General features: G+C 38.5%; 3 protein-coding genes across 11 annotated transcripts in view; 2 read left to right on the forward strand and 1 right to left on the reverse strand.

Moving 5' to 3' along the window:
* Positions 1-4797, forward strand: part of LOC107731630 (vasculin-like protein 1) — an 11661-nt gene extending 6864 nt beyond the window's left edge. For both annotated transcript variants that reach the window (XM_016542764.1, XM_016542765.1), the window contains 4 exons: positions 688-843; positions 1212-1330; positions 2814-2916; positions 3027-4797. In XM_016542764.1, coding sequence (XP_016398250.1) covers positions 688-843; positions 1212-1330; positions 2814-2916; positions 3027-3182 — 534 coding nt within the window. In that variant the 3' untranslated portion in view covers positions 3183-4797. The remainder of the gene's footprint in view (positions 1-687; positions 844-1211; positions 1331-2813; positions 2917-3026) is intronic.
* Positions 4798-7582: 2785 nt separating this feature from the next.
* LOC107731625 (coiled-coil domain-containing protein 17-like) lies at positions 7583-9381 on the forward strand. The gene is made up of 7 exons (XM_016542749.1): positions 7583-7703; positions 7899-8074; positions 8224-8309; positions 8449-8658; positions 8735-8957; positions 9060-9170; positions 9268-9381. The coding sequence occupies exons 1-7, from the start codon at positions 7583-7585 to the stop codon at positions 9379-9381; spliced, it is 1041 nt and encodes a 346-aa protein (XP_016398235.1).
* A 1310-nt stretch (positions 9382-10691) lies between these two features.
* On the reverse strand, positions 10692-21033 carry LOC107731628 (histone-binding protein N1/N2-like). 8 transcript variants are annotated; one of them, XM_016542759.1, is made up of 18 exons: positions 20890-21033; positions 20175-20213; positions 19240-19353; positions 19007-19087; positions 18811-18920; positions 18297-18376; positions 17397-17594; positions 17214-17357; positions 16460-16646; positions 16182-16258; positions 16021-16097; positions 15861-15934; positions 15533-15721; positions 15241-15401; positions 14531-14599; positions 14252-14326; positions 13758-13886; positions 10692-10899 (listed from the first exon to the last, which is right to left on the reverse strand). In XM_016542759.1, the coding sequence occupies exons 1-18, from the start codon at positions 20925-20927 to the stop codon at positions 10864-10866; spliced, it is 1878 nt and encodes a 625-aa protein (XP_016398245.1). In that variant the 5' UTR covers positions 20928-21033; the 3' UTR covers positions 10692-10863. The 8 variants fall into 8 exon arrangements, with proteins under 8 accessions (XP_016398245.1, XP_016398246.1, XP_016398247.1 ...); XM_016542760.1 differs by having other exon boundaries at positions 17214-17594; positions 18859-18920; XM_016542761.1 differs by having other exon boundaries at positions 17337-17594.
* Positions 21034-21434: the final 401 nt, after the last annotated feature.

The following is a 21434-nucleotide window of genomic DNA, read 5'->3' on the forward strand; positions in this document are numbered from 1 at the left end:
TTTTTTTTTTAGTTGATCTTGATTTAAAAAGTCAGGACAAATTATTTTTTCTCTTCATTAAGCAAGCAGTGCATACAATGACCAAGATGGGTATTATTTCTACAATAAATAGACCTTCGTTTACACTTTAATGTCCAGTTCTCACAATTAATTACAACTTTTACCTTATTAAACACCTAATTTGCTGATTATTAATAGGTATGAGGTAGGATTAAGGGATTTAAAATATGGTCATGCAGAATAAGACAGTAATATGTGCTTTTACAAGTACTAATAAACAGCCAGTATGCTAGTAATAGTTAATAGTGAGAATTGGTCCTTAAAATAAAGTGTTACCAGACCTTCTAAATTCCTTTTAATCTTTTGCCAGTAAGGACCTAGTACCCAACATTCCCAGAAAATATGATTGTTGTTGGCTTCATTTCAAAGCAAATGCTTTCATAGTATCATTGTGTAATTCAGCCATTTACAAAACACACAAACAGATGAAGACTGGTTAAAAATATTTACAACACCGATCTTCTCTGCACTTCAGTATTCTGTTATTCATCAAACAAACGTTATCATGTTTATCCATAGGAAAACATCACTAATCAACACAGCTGCTTACCCAGCATTTTCTTATGTGGAACTCAGTTTATCTTTCCATTTTTCTCTCTCTCTCTCTCTCTCTCTCTCTCTCCATAGCCGCCCTCCAGCACTACTCCTCCCATAGACATCACCCCCTCACGGCTAAAGCTGATGCGGCGCAGCACAGACCGTAAGAGTGAGTTCCTGCGTGGGCTAAAGGATGAGAGAAATGGGGATGTGAGTGACTGCCACAGCCCAGGAGCTCCAGCAGAGGTGCAGATGAATTCATCTATAATCTGTTGCATTTTAGGTTAATTAGTTTGCCATTATTTGCTCCGTTTAAGATTATCTAGAATTGGCTTATTAACAGATTTGGAGATTTCCTGCTTCTGTCCGTTCAAAATCCACCTACAATGTTGTCAATAGATGTTTATTTTGGTATTAGAAAGTCAAATTATGTAATGTATAAAAATCATTTCCATCTGTTTTGTTTGTCAGCATTATATAGCCATCAGCAACCAGGTTTTCAAAACAGATGCATAGGTTATTGCTTATTTCCATAATTTCAGTAAGTTTAGCAAGCAATTAACAGATTTGTTCAACCTTAAATTCTTGTTTGCTGAGGATTAATTTGTGTTTAGGGAGAGGGAAGTACCCCAGAACCAAAAGAGTTTGAAGAGAGTCATGAGAACGGCATCTCCCACTCTCTCAGTGACTCAGACCCAGAGCACTTGTCCAGCTCTCTGGAGGCGGAACACAGGTCAGAGCAACCACATGCAAACACTTCAACACATTCTCCTCCATCAGACACGTATAAGCTCACTTCCAAATTCTAGTGAGCTGCCTACATGAGCAAATGCCTTCTATTAATTTAAAGGTGTAGTCCGCCCAAACGTGAAAAATCTGTCATCATTTACTCACATTCATGTTATGCACAAAAGATGTTTTAAAGAATCTTGGTAACTAATAAAGTTTAGGTTCCCATTGACTTGTATGGACAAAAAATATAATGAAAGTCATTGGGAACCGAAACAAAACATTCTTTCAAATAGATTTTCAGGTCATCAGAAAAACAAAATACATATAGACTTGAAAGGACATGAGGTTAAGTAAATAAGTAAAACACAGGCGGAGGGTGAACCAACTCCAGGGTAAGGCTAAAAGCAGCCAAATGTATTAAATATCATAAATCCGGTCAAAAAAAGGACCAGACATGCGTGTCATGTAGGCTAAAAAAAATGTTTAATGGGACTGAATTTGTATTTAACGTGATTACAGGTGCTCCCAAATATGATCTTAATAAAAACGTTAGAAATTGATAATTTGGCTATATAACGTTTCCTTTCCACGGTTATTCAAACAGTGAATAAATTATATATAGAAAGTGACATTATCACTAACATTGATCTATCGCGAATTTAAGCATTAAGCACTCTCAAAAAAACTGAAATGTGCAACACTGTAAAAACGCCTAAAATGAAATACGGTGCAACTTGAGCAGATATTAATTTAATGCCGCAATCGACACTGTCTATTCATATTCACTTTGTTAGCAACAGACGTAATAGATTTAATTCGTTTGTGCAGGGGCATTTTTGTCCAATTTAGTGGCATTTTTGGCCTATGATGACAGAATTATCAATTTGAGGTGGACTATCCTTTTAAATTGTGTCGCAGGTGACTGATTTGGATTGTTGTACATGGGCAGCAACGTCATGTATTATACAAATAGCACTACTTATGCACATGGAAGACAATTGAGTTCATAAGTTGCCTAATAGCATGTTGCTTAACTAGCACTGCAATATTCTAGGCATAAAGATACATTGTATTAATTAAACTTTTTATTAATTTCATTTTGCTTTTTGGTTGTGGAATAAATAAAAAAAGTTTTTTATTGTGATATGCTATTATATTTATTATAATATTATATGCTATTTTATTTTTTTTATTTAAATTTGCTTATTTGCAAGCAAATTTATCTCGGTTCAAACACCACATTCAATTTATTTTTTCACTGAGCTTCATCACATTGCATTTCAAATTAAATTCATAATGAAGGATATCATTTTGCCAAAACCAGTTATCTTTGATATATTACTGGCACACTTATGGTGTAATGCTACCTTAATAGGCAGCACACTAGGTTTTTGAACAGAGCCTCACATTGATCCGCTCACATCACAACAACATGGAACATATCCACAATCCACATACTCACACATGTGGATCCTCTGTGACAGGTTGCTGAAGGCAATGGGATGGCAAGAATACCCAGAAAATGATGACAACTTCCAGCCCCTCACCGAGGATGAACTCAAAGAGTTTAAAGCTAAAACTGAACAGGTATGGGACATGTATACATTGTTTGTTTGTTTATTCTTTGTTTAAATTGAAGCGCATCCTGCACGTAGTTCATTTCCTTTGTGCCTGACTATATGTGTGTTTGCTCTCAGATGAAGAAGATTGGTCTGGGACGTAACGGTGTGCTCTTGAAGCCACGTAGTGTGACCCTGCTAACCTGGAGGAACGCCCCTAACCCTGGCCTGGAAGAGTGCTCTGAGTCTGAGACGAGCAGTAGCAGCCAGACCTCCGATGATGATGATACCTAATGTGGCTTTAAACACCCCTCCCACATTTCCCTTTCACTTAATCTGTCTCCTCCATCACACCCATTTGTTTCAAACTAAAAGAAGAGATTCTTTTCATGGACAAGGAACATCGGTCATATCCCAGGCGGAGAGAAAAGGAATTCACTTGTCAGCTCGTAGGCAGTGTCTTTTTGTTTGATTTTGTTTTTTCCCCCCCTATGTCTCCTTGTCTGCATTTTGTTCTTTATCCTGAACTAGAAATGTCAAAGAAAGCCACACAACACCCTCCACCAGATCTTTTTTATTTTTGTTTGGGTAAAAAAGACTAATTAATAATAATAACACCAATTATAACCGTGATTTAACATGAAATATGGCATCATCTGAATGTTCTATAAAATGGCTTTTGACACCTTTCTAAATTTTTTTTTTTTTTTTTTTTTCCTTTTCGCGAAAAACAATTCATAGCATTAGTGTTAAGATGAAACAATCATTCTCAATCTTCCCAGTCCCTCATAGAAATGAACTCAAGCCAGTCATCCCTGCAGCAAGGAAGAACTAAAGCAACACTGAATGGACTGTCACATGCAATCTGGCAGCTAGAACATCAGTCCATTTCTGGCTCCAGTTCCAGCAAACTGCTCATTTTCACTCTTTTCATTCTGCTGAACCATACTAATATATCTGATTTCGTATGTCTGCCAAGTACACATGTGAGAAAACCTTTAAAGGATGTTTAAAAGTTAGATTTGAAGCCTAGCTTGCAGAAGAGTTTGTCAGGAACTGGTTTTTTAATAAAGGTAACGTTTGGATGGAAGGGTCTATGTTTTATATGCTGCGTTCTGGGAAGCTTGGCGAACATACAGATGTTCAGTTCACTGAGGTTGGGTTCTGTTTAGGAAAAATTGAAGTTTAAAAAAAATCATAAACATACACTTTTCTTTCTTGCCCATATATAGTGTAAAAGTTTTTTTTCCTTAACCTAAAAGCTGTTTGATTTAAACCATATTGAGAGTTACTCTATAGAAAGCATTTCATGCTTACAGAAATAATGCTGTGGCAATCATTTTCAATAGCTTTACATTCATTGCATGTAGTATTCAATAAACACGAGAAAGGTCTGATGAACTTATTCCCTCACAAAACCCTAATAAAATCTACCCAATGGAATAGAAAGCATTAAACATTATTGGGCTTATGTAATGTTTACAATGCAGTAATTGGTCTGAGCTGTCTATGATTTGTAATGACTCTGAACTTTGAGCGATTCAGTCAGATGGCTTGCACGCTTTGTTCTGCTTTGTTGTTCTTTAAACAGTTCAATTTGGGCGCCAAGTTCTATCCCTGCTGCTGGCAGTGAAGTTGAGATCCATCTTTAAAAGTTCTTTGTTTCATGAGGGACTGCTGGTGTAAATTGTGCATCTCCTTTTTTTTGTACCTTGTTTTTGCTGATGGGGTATAAAAATTGCTTTATCACAGATTTAAGTTTCTTTTTTAATTTTGGTACTGCTGTAAAAATTCCCACATAGTTGTTTTTTTGTTCTTTTGTTTGCATTATATTGTTTCTGCAGCCTTGATATTCAGGGTGGATTGTAAAAAATATAAGAATAAAAAATTGTGAGTTTTGGAAGATTAAGATTATTTTGATAACATTATTTACAGATTTGAGAAGATAAAAGGTGTCATGTATGGGTTTATCTGTATGAGACAAAGCAGACATAAACTACTGCATCATAATGAAAAGATCGGAGAAAAATTTTGTAATAAATATTTTGCATCAGTTTGCCAAACATGTCCAGACTTTCGTTTTCTGCTGAAACACTTGGGGAAACATTCTTCATGTTTTAGGAAGGCAAATGGTAATGTTCAAAACATGCATGCAAAGGATAAAAATAATAAGCATAAACATTGAAGGGTTGGATTCTTCTTGCTCTAACCTCATCCATTCTTCACCACTCCCTGTTTCCAAGGTGACTGTAACCAACAAACAAAACTTCAGTCAACAAATGCACAACGTAAAAGTTAAGGCAGACATTCTAACAAAAAGTATATTCCTATTTTTTTAAGAATCAGCCCAATTTAAAGTTTAAATAAGGGGAAAAATTTCTAAATTCTACAGAGCACTTGCTGGAGAGATGGAAGGTTTGGGGGAGTTAATTTGTCGAAACTGTAAGATGGCATTCCATTCTACGGCACTCTTGGATAAACACAAGGCCAAATTCTGCATTGGCACAGACCTAAAAGACCCGCACGCTCTATGGAGACAAAGGGGATTCACGCAAACGGAGAAAGCAGCTGGGAAGATGTTGCATCCTACACCTGATTTAATTATTGTAAGTAGTTGAATGCTATTTAATTATTCCAAAAAACTCCAGTTGAACAATGTTTTAATAAAAATTTTGTGTATTATAAACATACAGGTGCATCTCAATAAATTAGAATGTCGTGGAAAATTCCTTATACATTACCATTCAAAAGTTTGGGGTCAGTAAGATATTTCTGAAGGAAATTCATATTTTTATTTAGCAAGGATGAATTTGACCATAAGTGACAGTAAAGATTTTTCTTACAAAAATTTCTAATTTAAATAATTGTTTAAATTTCTATTCATCGAAGAATCCTGAAAAAAATTTATTATGGTTTCCACAATTAAAAAAATGCAGCACAACTGCTTTTCAACACTGATAATATTAAGAAATGTTTTAAACAAATACCAGCATATTAGAAAGATTTCTGGATGATCATGTGGCACTAAAGACTGGAGTAATGGCATTCAAAAATTTGGGGTCAGTAAGATTGATTGATTGATTTTGATATTTATTTATTTAGTAAATAATACTTTTCTCAGCAAGGGTTTATTAAATTGATCAAAAGTGACAGTAAAGATTTAAGTTGGTACAAAAAAAACGTTTCAAATAAATGCTTTCCATTCATCAAAGAATCCTGAAAAAGGCAGCACAACATTGATAATAATAAATATTTCTTGAGCACCAAATCAGCATATAATAATATTTTTTGAAAGATCATGTGACACTGAAGACTGGAGTAATGGCTGCTGAAAATTCAGCATTGAATCACTGCAATAAATTACATTTTAAAATATATTTATTAAAATAGAAAACAGTTATATTACAGTTTTTTTAAATTGCTTAGACACTAAAAGTGGTACTTGAGGCCCACTTAGTGGAACCATTCACTTATAAACCTTTAGACCAAGACTGCAAAACTATAAGCACATTACATGCTTTATACTCAGTTTGATATCGTAAAACAAACTTTTTTGCAAAACTCTAAACACAGTTCTCTACATTACACACATTATTGGAAACTAACAGCTCTTTTGTTTAATTTGGGAAAACACTTATACATCATTTGTTCACTTAGTAATCAAAAGTAGTTTTTTAGAAAGAAATTATTTTTACCCCCCTGCATTTCTGTTTACACTGTATCTATATTGTACAAAGCGCGTTATAAATAAAGCTGATTTATCTATCTATCTATACTGAACATGCGTACAAGCCAAGTCAGAAAGTCAACTTCATTTCTAAAGTGCTTTATACAATATACATTGTTTTACAGCAGCTTCACAATAGTATCAAATTCACATTCTGCTGTAAAGCAGCTCTAACAAGTCAATAGTGTCATTCTACGGCTCTAGTCAGTTGAGCATTGATTCAGTTCAGTTGCGTAACTGTGTAAAATGAATCAGTCATACATACTGTATATACAGTGTATATGTGCATATGCATGTACAGTATGTGAGAATGCTATGGCATACTCCTGTGCACTCCGCTGCTCTCTGAACAAGCAAAAGACACACGAGAGTAGTGTTTTACATTTTTCACGTGTGTGTAGTTTGGCATGTATGTGGCTATTTATTTTATGTTCGTGTGTGGAGTTACTATGCAAATATAACATTTTTAGAAGAGTTTAAAGAGTGTTTGCTTTTGCAAGATGTGTGTGACGTTTTGTATGTTGTGTGTGTTTGTTTTGGTGTTTTGTGTGTAGAGTTTTGAGAAATGGAGCCATAGTTTCAAAAACTGTGAGCATTTTGAAAAAAAAAAAAACTGTAAAATGTCATAATATTACTGTATTTATTTTACTGTATTTTTTAAAAATAATATTGCTGTTTTTACTATATTTGATCACATAAATGCATCGTTGGTAGACATTGACTTCTTTCAAAAACATCAAAATTCTTACCCCAAACTTTTGAATGACGATGTTGGTTTGTCACTACTTACGTTGTTTGTCAACTTGAAGATGTCCAAATAGTCTTAATTTTGAACAATGTGTTATATTTTAATCCTATGACATTCATACATTTTGAAGTATTGCCTACGTGTCTGAATAATTTTTGTGGTCATTGTGCACTATTCTTTCAAGCCCCAGGGTCATATCTTGTTTCTGTCCCACCAGGGATGAAGTCTCCTCACAGACTGCTGGACACTGATGTTCTTGCTGTGGAGCAGGAGAACCAAAGGCTTGAGGAGGAAATCTTCAGAATCCAGCAGGCCAGGGAGAAGAACAAAGGAGAGCACGGTATTGCTGTTTCTCTCAGATCTTATATCTTGAGACTTGATGACAAAGTGATGCTCAACATTTGATAGAAAATGTGTGTTCTGTCTCTAATTTGCATGCTTATACTATTCATTAAAGGCATAATATTTGATGTTATTATAGAATATTTCTATTATTAGGCTATTTGAATATTTGAATGAATATTTTCTGGATCAGGGCTTATTGATATCCAGAAAGACCACATCCATCAAATGGCTAGCCTTCAAGCCGAGATCGCATTTTTAAGGAGAGAAATAGAGAAGGGCAGAGAGAGAAGACCACACCATCCTCAAGCTCCTCTGCCTGTTTTTCCTGGATCTTCTATGGCCATAATACACCCTGCTCTGCCACTGGTGAGCCAAAGCTTCAGTCATCTTAATGATGCAATCTGTTGAGTTAATGTGATTTTTAGGAATGCACAAAATTCTCTTTGAGTGACAGTGATAGTGAGAATGATAACGAATGATACGGTGTATATATTTTGTATTTACCAATATTGCAGGATCAGAGTTCAAAACAGCATTCATTAATGGGCTCCCATGTAACTGATCCGATGGCAACTCTCAGTCCTGCTCCTTATGATCCTGTGTAAGACACATTTTCACCTCGTCCTCTATTGATTCATTTTTATTTTTCTCATATAGTCCCTATAGATGCATGCACGTGTCACACTAAATACATGACAATATGACTCAAGTTCAGCTGTTGTCTGAATGTGTGTGTACAGGGCTGGCTTTGTGATCTTCTATGACCTGGTGATGGGTGTTGAAGATGCCTTGAGATCAGTGCGTTTATTGCCAGGGTTATATTTTAATGGACAGAAGTTGGGACAGACCACCCCAATGCCACCTGTGCAGTGCCAGCCTGCAGGACCATTACTGTCCACCAAGAGTCCTGGAAATTATGCCATACTGGCTGTTAAGCAATCTGTGCCAAGGTAGTTTGTTCAGAGATAAATATGGGCACACAGAGCTGATATGTGTTCACGTTATTGAATTTGTGCTTTATTTCAGAGTACAGCCATCTCCAGATCTCTCTTTGGTCATAGAGATACAGACTTCTAAAGGTCTGGATTTGTTCAACCATGAAACTGAGGGCTTGGTGACTTGTAGCTGGGCTAAGCTTGATCTCTTTGACCAGCACAACCAGGTTCACAGTGGTCACTGGAGGCTTCCCTTCCGCTCTCTCCCAGTTCAAGCATCCTTAAGTCCAGGTCAACTGAATTCTGTGCCACAAGTACGTTCATCAAATACTAAGCTAAAAGTCTCAACTAGGTTAAATGTCCTATAGGAGTTATAATTTAATTCAATCTGACTAAATACTATTTTTCTTTCTAAGATGGGTAACATGGAACTTGGTCTTCGTGTAGCAAATGCTTGTGATGGTGATGTACAGACCCTTGAAAAGATTGACCCCAACAACACCAACCAATACAAGTACATATCCACGGTACGCAAAATATTTAAAGCTATCAATCTTAAGAGGCTTTTTAATAGCAAAGTCTGCAAAGCTTTTGATAAGCTTACAGCATTGAATTTGTGTTTAGGTGGTCTCAAACACAATCCTGGCAAACCAAGAACAATGTAATACATTGCAACCCTCATCCAATCCATTACCTTCATCACTGCCACAGACAGATCATGTGGAAGAGGCCAGTTAGAAGAAAATTGCTTAATTTAACAAATTAGATTACCATGCAAATAAAGTCTTTGTAAATAAAAAAAAAAAAATGTCTCAAGTGACTACAGATTTTAATTTTTTTTTTCAAGTGGCTACAGATTTTTAAACAATTTTTCAAGTGACTACAGATTTTTTTGTCTTACATCCGTTATGAACTATTTTAAGATACTAATAAATTATTTTACATTGCATACAAGTTTTTTTTTTTTTTGCCAACAAGTTTAAAGCTTTATTACGGAGCCCGGGAAGTCACCTGTAGGAGAAGAAAAAAAAAAACAATCCGTGGCGACGGTTTTGCAATCCGTCCCCTCAGTTTATAAAAAAAACTATTTTGTGAGAGCGGATCATGGTCTCATTCATAGGTTACTATGAAAAATAATGTTTAATAAACACAATACTATGCATCCCGCACCGTGGTTGAATCTGCCGGTGGGGGCGGGGCCACAAATCCATGAGTTTACATTTACAAACCCGAGGGCACGGATTGCGAAAGCGTGCGCACGGATTATGAATTTGTGGGTACGGATTCAAAACACTGTCCAAAACGACTTACAAAAGAGGAACAAATGACTCCAAAGTCAGTCACAATGCCAGGTTTATTATACAATAATAATCAAGTGCTAAGATTATCACAAATTAAACAAGATTTTGATGCACATCTTTCTTATTAAATCGTTGTATTCCACCTCGTACCGTTACAATTGATAGAGAATCACTTAAGACTGTTTGCTGTATGCCTATTTCACATAATAATATGCCGCAATAAAATATACAATATGATTCGTTAACATGTAGGCTACCTAGGAGCTTACTGCATGAATCCGTGAGTAGTTTACAAAACTCGAGGGAACGGATTGCGAAAGCGTGCGCACGGATTATGAATTTGTGGGTACGGATTCAAAATCCGAAGGTACGGTTTACAAAATCTGAGCGCACGGATTGGAAATTCGTGGGTACGGTTTGTTAATCCGTGGGTACGATTCGTTAAACCGAGGGAACAGTTTAAGAATTCGTGAGTATGGTTTATAAACTGAGGGGACGGATTGCAAAACCGTCGCCACGGATTGTTTTTTTTTCTCCTACAGGTGACTTCCCGGGCTCCGTATTACTTTATAATTGTCTCACCAAATCAAAAATACTTGTAACATCGTACAACTAATATTATAGCCATTATTAACCCATCATGGGAATCCACAAGTTTTGGCCCATTGAATTTCCAGGATTCCACTGGAGCGGTCTCTATTTGAAGCAGAGCATTCTTAAAACAAAAAGGAAATATTGAATGCAACATTCACATATGCAAATATCCTTTATTGAAAGTTTACTACAATTATACAAAAATTGGACAGACAAAGAAAACGGGTTATTTACAAAACGAAGAGACAAAAGTTGTTCATGGAGAGTAGATGAGGCAGGCATGCTCTGCTGGTTGGAAGGTAAGTGTTTAATCAAAAGATGCCCATCATGCTGACATCTCCACAGAGGAAGAACTGGCTGGCTGCAAGAGAAAAATGAAAATATTAAAACACAGCAATGAAACAAATAGTTTAAAATAAGCACTAAACTAATGCTTGACAAAAGATAAAACCCCAGATGCAATACTCCAACCAATTCCATTAGCTCAGCCAGTCAACCAATATTCAGATAAAGCAAACTTCCTCCAAGACAGGATTTTGCTAGTATGTGTAAAACACATCCAGCCGAATCAGTCCTCTCAAGTTTAGTTTTTGACCCTTGTATTCAAACAAGGTTACACCGCCAATATTTTAGAATCCAATGAACCTCACAATTCTCAATTCCAATCTCAATAAATCACAAAAACTAACACTAGACTAATAGGTTCAAACATTAAAGAAATTAGTCCGTAACAAAATTAAAGTTCAGATAAAAGAAAATACAATTAAATTGACCAGTGCTTTAAGTTTCAGATAGGTCTAACAGTAGTATTCATTCAAAGAAATGGGCTACGACACATCAAATCAATGTCAAATAAAACAATCTTCACTCTATGACAAACAGGGCCTAAAACTAACTTTTTGCCACACCTGCCAATGGCCGGTGACATGATAATTTACCAGCCCAAATTTTTTTTACCAGCCATGAAACTTTTAGCAAAAACAGGCAGTTATTACTACAATAACTAAACATATTTACAATGTTTTTGTCCTGCTGGTGCATTTTCCCTCAATTTTACCTATTACAGCCATTCAACATTACAGTATAATTGAAAGCCCTTATTTTTAACATTTAATAGGCTCTGAAATATATAACTTTTTAAATTTAAGTGATTTTAAAACAATCTTCACAAACTATATAAGTGATTTTAAAACAATCTTCACATAAACTATATTATATATGCATAAACTATACATATTAATCTTTATTCAAGCTATAAACGTTAATCAGCGACTAGAACAGTTTTTCTTTTGTTCTTTGATTTACATTAATGACAGACTTCAGCAGATTTCACTTTAAAATCAGTGCGGTCTCTTTAAAACCTGATGCATATGACGCGGATCTGACACGCATCCGATTTTCTCCCAACTCTTCACGGTCATTTAAGACTACGTTTACAAGGTAACTCGCCAAAACAGTGCATTTTCACATAATTGTGTGGGTTTTCGTGTGTTGAAGCGCTACTGGTGAGCTGTCTGAAGCGGCTCAGGGTACGTGTACAGCCGAATGCGCTTTTCAAACTATACTTCACTGCACCGTTTAGGCGGCGTAACCCCAGGTATGTCTCGCCACATTCTCGGGTTATGAAGAATAAAGGGAAATGTTAATCTTCCGAAATGAAGCAGCAATATCTTCTCAGGTAAAAGTTATTCGAACCGTGTCTAGGGACAAGCTGGCCATCACCTTATCAGTCCGCGCTACTGGTGAGCTGTCTGAAGCGGCTCAGGGTACGTGTACAGCCGAATGCGCTTTTCAAACTATACTTCACTGCACCGTTTAGGCGGCGTAACCCCAGGTATGTCTCGCCACATTCTCGGGTTATGAAGAATAAAGGGAAATGTTAATCTTCCGAAATGAAGCAGCAATATCTTCTCAGGTAAAAGTTATTCGAACCGTGTCTAGGGACAAGCTGGCCATCACCTTATCAGTCCGTTTGTATTCGATTATTTGATTCGCTCTTGCCGCTTATGACAGAACAGCTAATCACGATGATCTTGTCTTCGGACAAGATTTTATTAGCTTATGTCAAAAACAGCGAATCTCTTTAAAAACTGGCTGTTATTTTCACTTCATTGCAATGTTATAATTCGTAAAAGTTGTACCTGCCAACTGGCGACTGACAGTGTTACATATACTCGCCAACGCTGATTTTCTCTCATTTGGCGAGTGTTAATTTTAGGCCCCGATGACATATTCCAGATACTACAGAAAGTTATTCAGTCAAAAGCAGCGAGTGACTTTCCCTTTTGTTTGATTAACATTAACAACAGCAGGTATTTTAGGCTGCTGGCACTTTATGATCCAGTGTATAGATTAAATATACTGGCACATCAGATTCCCTGGCACCCCCCCGTTTACATCCAGTTAAAACCTAACTGACCGTTTACGTGAATACTTCCCAAAACAGACTGACAATTTGATGTATATTTGCACAAGATGCAAAAGAGAACTTGCACGCTTTGCTTGTGGGTGCGCACAGAAGAGCCAAACAATGCTCATGTACAGCGCTAGTTTGCAGCTTCTGGTGTTGAAAATGACGCTGCAGTGATAACTCAGTCAACTGTCCCAAGCATCTTTTATGCTGGCCCATCGAACGGCCCTAAAAGTTGTACCTGCCAACTGGCGACTGACAGTGTTACATATACTCGCTAACGCTGATTTTCTCTCATTTGGCGCTTGGCGAGTGTTAATTTTAGGCCCCGATGACAAATATTCCAGATACTACAGAAAGTTATTCAGTCAAAAGCAGCGAGTGACTTTCCCTTTTGTTTGATTAACATTAACAACAGCAGGTATTTTAGGCTGCTGGCACTTTATGATCCAGTGTATAGATTAAATATACTGGCACATCAGATTCCCTGGCACACCCCCCTCCCCCGTTTACATCCAGTTAAAACCTAACTGACCGTTTACGTGAATACTTCCCAAAACAGACTGACAATTTGATGTATATTTGCACAAGATGCAAAAGAGAACTTGCACGCTTTGCTTGTGGGTGCGCACAGAAGAGACAAACAATGCTCATGTACAGCGCTAGTTTGCAGCTTCTTGTGTTGAAAATGACGCTGCAGTGATAACTCCGTCAACTGTCCCAAGCATCTTTTATGCTGGCCCATCGAACGGCCCTAATTGTTGAGCCCAGGGACTGTATTAAAGGAAACAGCAAGTCTATCAACTCGCCTCCTGCTCCATTTTCTCCTGGACTCCATTGCCGTTGTGGGCGGAGTCACCGCTGCCATTAACTGAGGTCTCCTGTTTAGTCTTTTTAGCATCACTGTCCTTTTTTGGACTCTCCTCGTCTGGTTTCCTCTGTGCAGGAATAAAGCAGGACAGAACATGTACTTATTTTGTGCGCTACACACCTAGTAACTACATGCTACTCAAGCACACATGACCACTTCAACGCCATGCCACAACTACAATATGCCAAGCCACAATATTGAAGCACAAACACCATAGAAGCACCAAGCAACACCAAACCTAATCTAGTTGGCAAATTCTGCTCATGACCCAGCATGCATAATTGACCTCAACTAACGGGAAGGTAGCAATGCAGATGGCCCTTTATGGGCAGACTACCCTCATTCACTCCAGTTGTAATGTACATGCTAGTCCCCCCCCAACCTTAAGTCTACTGCAAAGGTTAAATTAGACTTCAGTGGATAGATACTCACCTTTTTGCGAACAAGGTGAGAAATGTCCGATGCAGATTTTGAGGAAGACGCACCATCAGCTGGCCTCACAGGAATCTGAAATAAAACAGGCATTTTAGGGTGGCATAATACGCTATAGGCTTAAAGTACCCTTAAAGAGGAGAGATACCCCTTAGAGCTTTCAAACATTCAAAATGAGGATGGCCACACTTCAGGAAAAGTTATGGCCCGTTTAAGAAATTGTAACAAAGTATCACCCATCCCTAATGTTAATCAAGGTAACATTATGCACACACACACCTGACTAGCAGTAGATGAGGATGGGCTGCCATTTTCAGCAGGGAATGCTGATGAAGTGGATGCTCCTGCCTGTAACAAACAAATTTCAAACCATTCATCATTGTCTCTTTTTTAACTACCTTCGTTGCATCCTGGATGACCCACATGCCCAACTTGATCTCCACTTTGTGTACTAAGAGCAATGCTAGGGATTGATGACATAACAGTACCAGATTCATTAAATGTATAATATAAGCCGATATCAGATTTGTCATCAACCACTGCAAAGCATTGAACAATGGATAACATGCTTCATGCATTTACATTATTGCCCCAATGCAACTCACAAGAGTCTGATGGATGGCCTCAGATGCTGCAGCAGCCGTCCTCTGGCCCTCCTTGGCATCTTCAATCTTCTCAGTGATTTCTGGCAGTAACTGTTTCAACTCCTCAAGCTCACTCTTCTCCTTTGCACACAAACAAATTTCAAACCATTCATCATGGTCTCTTTTTTAACTACCTTCGTTGCATCCTGGATGACCCACATGCCCAACTTGATCTCCACTTTTTTTGTGTACTAAGAGTAATGCTAGGGATTGATGACATAACCGTACCAGATTCATTAAATGTATAATATAAGCCGATATCAGATTTGTCATCAACCACTGCAAAGCACTGAACAATGGATAACATGCTTCATGCTTTTACATTATTGCCCTAATGCAACTCACAAGAGTCTGATGGATGGCCTCAGATGCTGCAGCAGCCGTCCTCTGGCCCTCCTTGGCATCTTCAATCTTCTCAGTGATTTCTGGCAGTAACTGTTTCAACTCCTCAAGCTCACTCTTCTCCTTTGCACCTTCCGCCTTGTCTATTACCTCCTGAAGCATAGCTGGAGGAAAAGCGATGTGGAAATCAATTGAGAGTACCATGCTTGCTCATGGCAACTAGTGTTATCAGCAAGCAAATTCTCAGTTAAAAACACATGAGGACTGGCAAAACACACTGTGAAAATGTTCCTACCAAGACGGCTCTCGATGACTTTGATAGAGTTGGAGAAGTGCTCAATGGCTTGGCTGTACTGGGCTGTGTAGCTGTAAGTTGTGCCCAGCTGGTAATGAGTCTCAGCCAGAAGACGACTATGAGAGGGAAGGTGTTTCAGCTGCAAGGTTAAACACTCATTGAAGTCATCCAGAGCCTGGCTGTAGTTACCTACATAAAACAAAACAGAGAGACTAGTTAATAAAGAGTGAAGAATTACTAATGAGGGGCAGCTTCAATTTTACGGCAACTTGTAAAACCCAAAAAAGGTCCTTAAATTAAGTCATTTTCATCTACGCCCACCACACACCTGATTCAGCTCCAACTTCCCCAAGTTTCAGGTAAATCTGTGCCGCCATTAGCTGATCTTCTGTGCTGTCTTTTCTTCAAACCAAATAAAAGATCATGTGTCTTTTGAAACGAAGCTTGCGCAAGTGCATAATTAAAATAGGCATGTAATAAGGGCATACCTTTTATAAATCACCTTTGCAACCTCAAGCATCTCCCAGGCCAACTGCAGGTTTCCAACTTCATCCTCCTCACTCTCCTAAAAGCACAAGGACACGAAGATAAACCAGTAAAAATCAATGAAGACGGGGACGACAAACCACTTTTACAGTGGATTACAAACCTTATCCTTTGTTTCACCCTCTGCATCCTCATCATCATCATCATCATCCTCCTCCTCCTCCTCCTCCTCGTCGTCATCTAAAACATAAAAGATGTTAACTCACTGACATTGACCTAATTAGAAAATCCATCACCTTGGATACCCTTCGTGACACTGCAGCTTAAAAAGCCAAATACTCTATGAATACACCAGTGCTTAGAAGATTCACCAGGTGAAGTTTAGCAAAGGCATTTAATACACAAATCTCGTGCTCCCCAGACTCCACCATGCTTCACTACCTCCTCCACCCTCTTCCATGGGTTCTTCAGTCTCTTCATTTTTCTCCTCAACCTTTTCATCTTTTTCAGCCTTTTCAGTTACTCCATTTGACACAGTGACATCTTCCTTTATAGAACCACTTTTATCCACACCTTCTGACTTCTCAGCATCTTTTTCAGCAGGTTTCACCTCATGTTCAGCTTGTTTCTCCCTCAAGCATCTCCCAGGCCAACTGCAGGTTTCCAACTTCATCCTCCTCACTCTCCTAAAAGCACAAGGACACGAAGATAAATCAGTAAAATCAATGAAGACGGGGACGACAAACCGCTTTTACAGTGGATTACAAACCTTATCCTTTGTTTCACCCTCTGCATCCTCATCATCATCATCATCATCCTCCTCCTCCTCCTCCTCCTCGTCGTCATCTAAAACATAAAAGATGTTAACTCACTGACATTGACCTAATGTGAAAATCCATCACCTTGGATACCCTTCGTGACACTGCAGCTTAAAAAGCCAAATACTCTATGAATACACCAGTGCTTAGAAGATTCACCAGGTGAAGTTTAGCAAAGGCATTTAATACACAAATCTCGTGCTCCCCAGACTCCACCATGCTTCACTACCTCCTCCACCCTCTTCCATGGGTTCTTCAGTCTCTTCATTTTTCTCCTCAACCTTTTCATCTTTTTCAGCCTTTTCAGTTACTCCATTTGACACAGTGACATCTTCCTTTATAGAACCACTTTTATCCACACCTTCTGACTTCTCAGCATCTTTTTCAGCAGGTTTCACCTCATGTTCAGCTCGTTTCTCCTCATCTTGAGCAGGTTTTGCTTCATGTTCAGCTAGTTTCTCATTTTCAGCAGGTTTCACCTCATGTTCAGCTTGTTTCTCCTCATCTTGAGCAGGTTTTGCTTCATGTTCAGCTTGCTTCTCATTTTCAGCAGGTTTCACCTCATGTTCAGCTTGTTTCTCCTCATCTTGAGCAGGTTTTGCTTCAAGTTCGGCTAGTTTCTCATTTTCAGCAGGTTTTGCCTTGTGTTCAGCTGGTTTCTCAGTTTTTTGTGATGCTGCATCCCCTTCCTTTGGTGCTTCAACCTTCTCCTGCTTCTCCTTAACTTCCTCTTGGTTCTTCTGCTCACCTTCCCCCACCTCTTTTTCTACCTCAGACCAAGTTTTGTCCTCTGTCATGGCATCATAAACCTGTGCTCGAAGCTCATCTCTGGTTTTCTCTGCATTATAGTACAAATGGAGGAATATTTCTAGGTTACAGTTAATATCATATTCAGTGATGATATACGAGGCAACTATTTGAGCAAAGTTGCTTGAGCACTTTCACACTGAGAATGGGTAACCAATTTCTATCTGGATTCTTTAGATCGGTCATGGGCCCCGTGTCACACCTGGTTGCCCATTGACGCCAACAATGGTTGCCCAGCAACATTGCTCAATAAGCTGCCCAGTGTATCATCAACCTTAGAGTCCCTCTTATTTAGAATCAAGTTATGCGTTGTCAATATGTGCTGGTTTGTTGTGCAGAGCACTGACACCTGTCAATTTGGTGGTTCTCTGGAAACAATTTTTGCAAATGTGATGTCAATCCTTGAGCATACATGAAAAGCACAAAATTAACAATTAACTGACAAACAAAACTTAAAATACAAACCATCCAAGTTGTCTGCGCTTTCAATCTTGGAGTCATTCTGTTTCTCACCCTCTTCAGAGGATTCTTCTGGGACTCCCTCTAAAGCATTACCAAGCACTGTATTCTCCATCCTAAAGTGGTATTTAAAACAACAAGAGTTAGATAAACGGATACGTTTCTTTTTATAAATGTAACACACTAACCCCCACCTCTTTTTCTACCTCAGACCAAGTTTTGTCCTCTGTCATGGCATCATAAACCTGTGCTCGAAGCTCATCTCTGGTTTTCTCTGCATTATAGTACAAATGGAGGGATATTTCTAGGTTACAGTTAATATCATATTCAGTGATGATATACGAGGCAACTATTTGAGCAAAGTTGCTTGAGCACTTTCACACTGAGAATGGGTAACCAATTTCTATCTGGATTCTTTAGATCGGTCATGGGCCCCGTGTCACACCTGGTTGCCCATTGACGCCAACAATGGTTGCCCAGCAACATTGCTCAATAAGCTGCCCAGTGTATCATCAACCTTAGAGTCCCTCTTATTTAGAATCAAGTTATGCGTTGTCAATATGTGCTGGTTTGTTGTGCAGAGCACTGACACCTGTCAATTTGGTGGTTCTCTGGAAACAATTTTTGCAAATGTGATGTCAATCCTTGAGCATACATGAAAAGCACAAAATTAACAATTAACTGACAAACAAAACTTAAAATACAAACCATCCAAGTTGTCTGCGCTTTCAATCTTGGAGTCATTCTGTTTCTCACCCTCTTCAGAGGATTCTTCTGGGACTCCCTCTAAAGCATTACCAAGCACTGTATTCTCCATCCTAAAGTGGTATTAAAAACAAGAGTTAGATAAACTGATAAGTTTCTTTTTATAAATGTAACACTAAATTCTAATTAATCCAGATACCTGGCAAGCTCCAGAAGGGCTTTCCCACACAAGAAAAAAGCTTCACCACATTCATCAGCAGTGTCTCCATACTTTTCAGCTCTTAAGGGGGAAAATGGGTTACACATTAAAGTAAAAATAGAGCATAATATAAAAAATAAAAAAAAATTTAAAAAAAAGTTTACTTATTCAAACAATGGCAGGTACCACAAATTTCCTTTAAATACATATTACAATATTCCTTCACTACTCACAGCATGGCACAAGCCTCCTGGAACACACTCACTGCAGACACAACATCACCCATCACCAAGTGCCGGTTGCCTGTGCCAATCAGCTTCTTTGCTTCCTCAGAAACATCGACGGAGCTGCAAAAGTAAACGAAAATGTGAGTAACGAAACTAAACTCGTTTTAGGGAAATGAGCGGTTTTAATAAAACGAAGTCCAGATACCAACTCACCTGTCTGCAGCGCTTGACGAGCAAGGTTTCTCTTCCATACTGCAAAGACAAACAATACAAAAATAATCATACATTATTAAAAAGCCTTGCTTCGTCTGAAGAATACGTCCAATGAGAGCAAAATTTCACTAAAGTTTGCTTCAGAGGTTCACTGCGAAGGACCAAAGTTAGCACGATGCTACTATAACTGTTATTTCTTGACAGTGTGCCAACATGACACACGTTTATGGCTAACATCTAACGTCACAGTTTAATGTAAGTATAATACCCAAAGTGGGCAATTTAAAGCGATATTTGTGTTGTTACCGCAAACCTTTCAAACTCAACGCTCAACTTCGGCGCGTGTGCAGTCATTTCAATGCAGCGCCAAGCTCACCGACGGGCCATTCATGACTGTGTGTCAACAGAGCGGGAATTACCTCATTTAGGATACTTAAACAAGCTAGCCGTTCATATCAAACCCTCTCCCGCCAAATGAGAGCGGCCAAACAACACGTCAACGGGAATCAACGGTGATGCCATCCCGTCGCCTGCGACGATGTCCGGCCGCGGGAGAAAAGCGAATAGAAGCACGAGGGCGACACATTTTTCCTGACAAGGACGGAGCTGCTGCAGCTTTGTTATCAAACGAAACCAGCCAAAACCTCTCACTCTGACTTCCTTTAACTTCTGCTTACTTCCCAGGGAGCGCGCGGTTTTAATAAAACGAAGTCCAGATACCAACTCACCTGTCTGCAGCGCTTGACGAGCAAGGTTTCTCTTCCATACTGCAAAGACAAACAATACAAAAATAATCAAACATTATTAAAAAGCCTTGCTTCGTCTGAAGAATACGTCCAATGAGAGCAAAATTTCACTAAAGTTTGCTTCAGAGGTTCACTGCGAAGGACCAAAGTTAGCACGATGCTACTATAACTGTTATTTCTTGACAGTGTGCCAACATGACACACGTTTATGGCTAACATCTAACGTCACAGTTTAATGTAAGTATAATACCCAAAGCGGGCAATTTAAAGCGATATTTGTGTTGTTACCGCCACCTTTCAAACTCAACGCTCAACTTCGGCGCGCGTGCAGTCATTTCAATGCAGCGCCAAGCTCACCGACGGGCCATTCATGACTGCGTGTCAACAGAGCGGGAATTATCTCATTTAGGATACTTAAACAAGCTAGCCGTTCATATCAAACCCTCTCCCGCCAAATGAGAGCGCCCAAACAACACGTCAACGGGAATCAACGGTGATGCCATCCCGTCGCCTGCGACGATGTCCGGCCACAGGAGAAAAGCGAATAGAAGCACGAGGGCGACACATTTTTCCTGACAAGGACGGAGCTGCTGCAGCGTTGTTATCAAACGAAACCAGCCAAAACCTCTCACTCTGACTTCCTTTAACTTCTGCTTACTTCCCAGGGAGCGCACTTAATTTAAAAATAGTATTTTACCTTTCGGCAGTTGAAGCAGCTGCTGTTTCCTCGGGCATTTTAATGCGTTAACTAAGCTGTAGTGTGCTGTTGGATGATGTGAGTACAGATGGCAGGTTTGTGAAGCTGTTCCTGAGTTAGTCTTTGTTGGCGCCTTTAAATACGGATACAAGCCGTACTTCCGCTGAACTACGACCCTGTTGCAAAAACGCGGGAGAATAAATTTAAAGGGCAAGTAACCATATTACGCTTCTGCTAAAGCCATATGAACTATAAGACTGTACAATATGTCTAACTGGACAAGATGAATGGAAAGTCTATTTTATCTAGATTTTGTGAGACTCATAAAAATATAATTAATTTTTTGATATCATTTGTAAAGGTCTATTTTATAAAATTAAAATAGACCTTATTCACTTTCTTATTTACATGTTCCTGGTGTTACTGTGAATAAAACATAATAAATTATATTAGATATTCTATAATAAAACTAATAATAATTATAATAGTTATTATTATTATTATTATTATTATATTAATATATAACAACTTTCCTCATTACCTTT

The sequence above is a fragment of the Sinocyclocheilus rhinocerous genome, unplaced genomic scaffold, assembly GCF_001515625.1.
Source record: "Sinocyclocheilus rhinocerous isolate Xijiao unplaced genomic scaffold, SAMN03320098_v1.1 scaffold1180, whole genome shotgun sequence".
Taxonomy (NCBI): Eukaryota; Metazoa; Chordata; class Actinopteri; order Cypriniformes; family Cyprinidae; genus Sinocyclocheilus; species Sinocyclocheilus rhinocerous.

Excerpts from the sequence above, each read along its gene's own strand:
- LOC107731625 (XM_016542749.1), top strand. The coding sequence starts at position 7,583 with ATGAAGTCTCCTCACAGACTGCTGGACACTGATGTTCTTGCTGTGGAG. Across the intron at positions 7,704-7,898 it reads GAAGAACAAAGGAGAGCACG|GGCTTATTGATATCCAGAAA; the intron begins GTATTGCTGTTT and ends TTTCTGGATCAG. Across the intron at positions 8,659-8,734 it reads GTTAAGCAATCTGTGCCAAG|AGTACAGCCATCTCCAGATC; the intron begins GTAGTTTGTTCA and ends GCTTTATTTCAG.
- LOC107731628 (XM_016542756.1), bottom strand. The coding sequence starts at position 20,927 with ATGCCCGAGGAAACAGCAGCTGCTTCAACTGCCGAAAG. Across the intron at positions 20,214-20,889 it reads GCTGCTTCAACTGCCGAAAG|TATGGAAGAGAAACCTTGCT; the intron begins GTAAAATACTAT and ends TTGTCTTTGCAG. Across the intron at positions 17,595-18,296 it reads GGTCTGAGGTAGAAAAAGAG|GTGGGGGAAGGTGAGCAGAA; the intron begins GTGGGGGTTAGT and ends GTAGAAAAAGAG.